General features: G+C 72.5%; 1 protein-coding gene across 1 annotated transcript in view; it reads left to right on the top strand.

The window, feature by feature from the left end:
- The window catches only part of APC2 (APC2, WNT signaling pathway regulator), a 25,216-nt gene that overhangs the window by 22,431 nt on the left and 2,429 nt on the right, over positions 1-356 (top strand). The window contains 2 exon segments of the mRNA XM_019472208.1: positions 30-206; positions 208-354. Coding sequence (XP_019327753.1) covers positions 30-206; positions 208-354 — 324 coding nt within the window.

Here is a 356-nt window from a genome sequence, read left to right as displayed (position 1 = left end):
GCCAGCACGGGGCAGTGCCCGGCGGGCAGCCGGCAAAGCCACCGGTGGTGGTGATGAAGGGCACGTGGCGGAGGATTCGGGACGAAGACATCCCCCACATCCTCAAGAGCACGCTGCCCTCCTCCGCCCTGCCGCTGGCGGGCGCCGGCGAGGAGGAGCGCCCCGGCACCCCCAGCCCCAGGAAGACCAGCGACGCCGTGGTTGTGGCAAACGGAGGCTTTCTCCACCGCCAAGACCAACTCCAGCACCTCTCCCACGCTGGAGACCCGCGAGGGGCCCCCACACACCCACGCCGCCTGCGACGGCGAAGCCCCGGCCCCCGCCAAGGCCGCCCTGCCCATCTCCTTCCTCCACGC

This window comes from Aptenodytes forsteri, unplaced genomic scaffold, assembly GCF_000699145.1.
Source record: "Aptenodytes forsteri isolate BGI_AS27 unplaced genomic scaffold, ASM69914v1 Scaffold147, whole genome shotgun sequence".
Lineage (NCBI taxonomy): Eukaryota > Metazoa > Chordata > Aves > Sphenisciformes > Spheniscidae > Aptenodytes > Aptenodytes forsteri.
The sequence above is the reverse complement of the archived record's forward strand: the minus strand, read 5'-3'. Positions and strand labels throughout refer to the sequence as shown.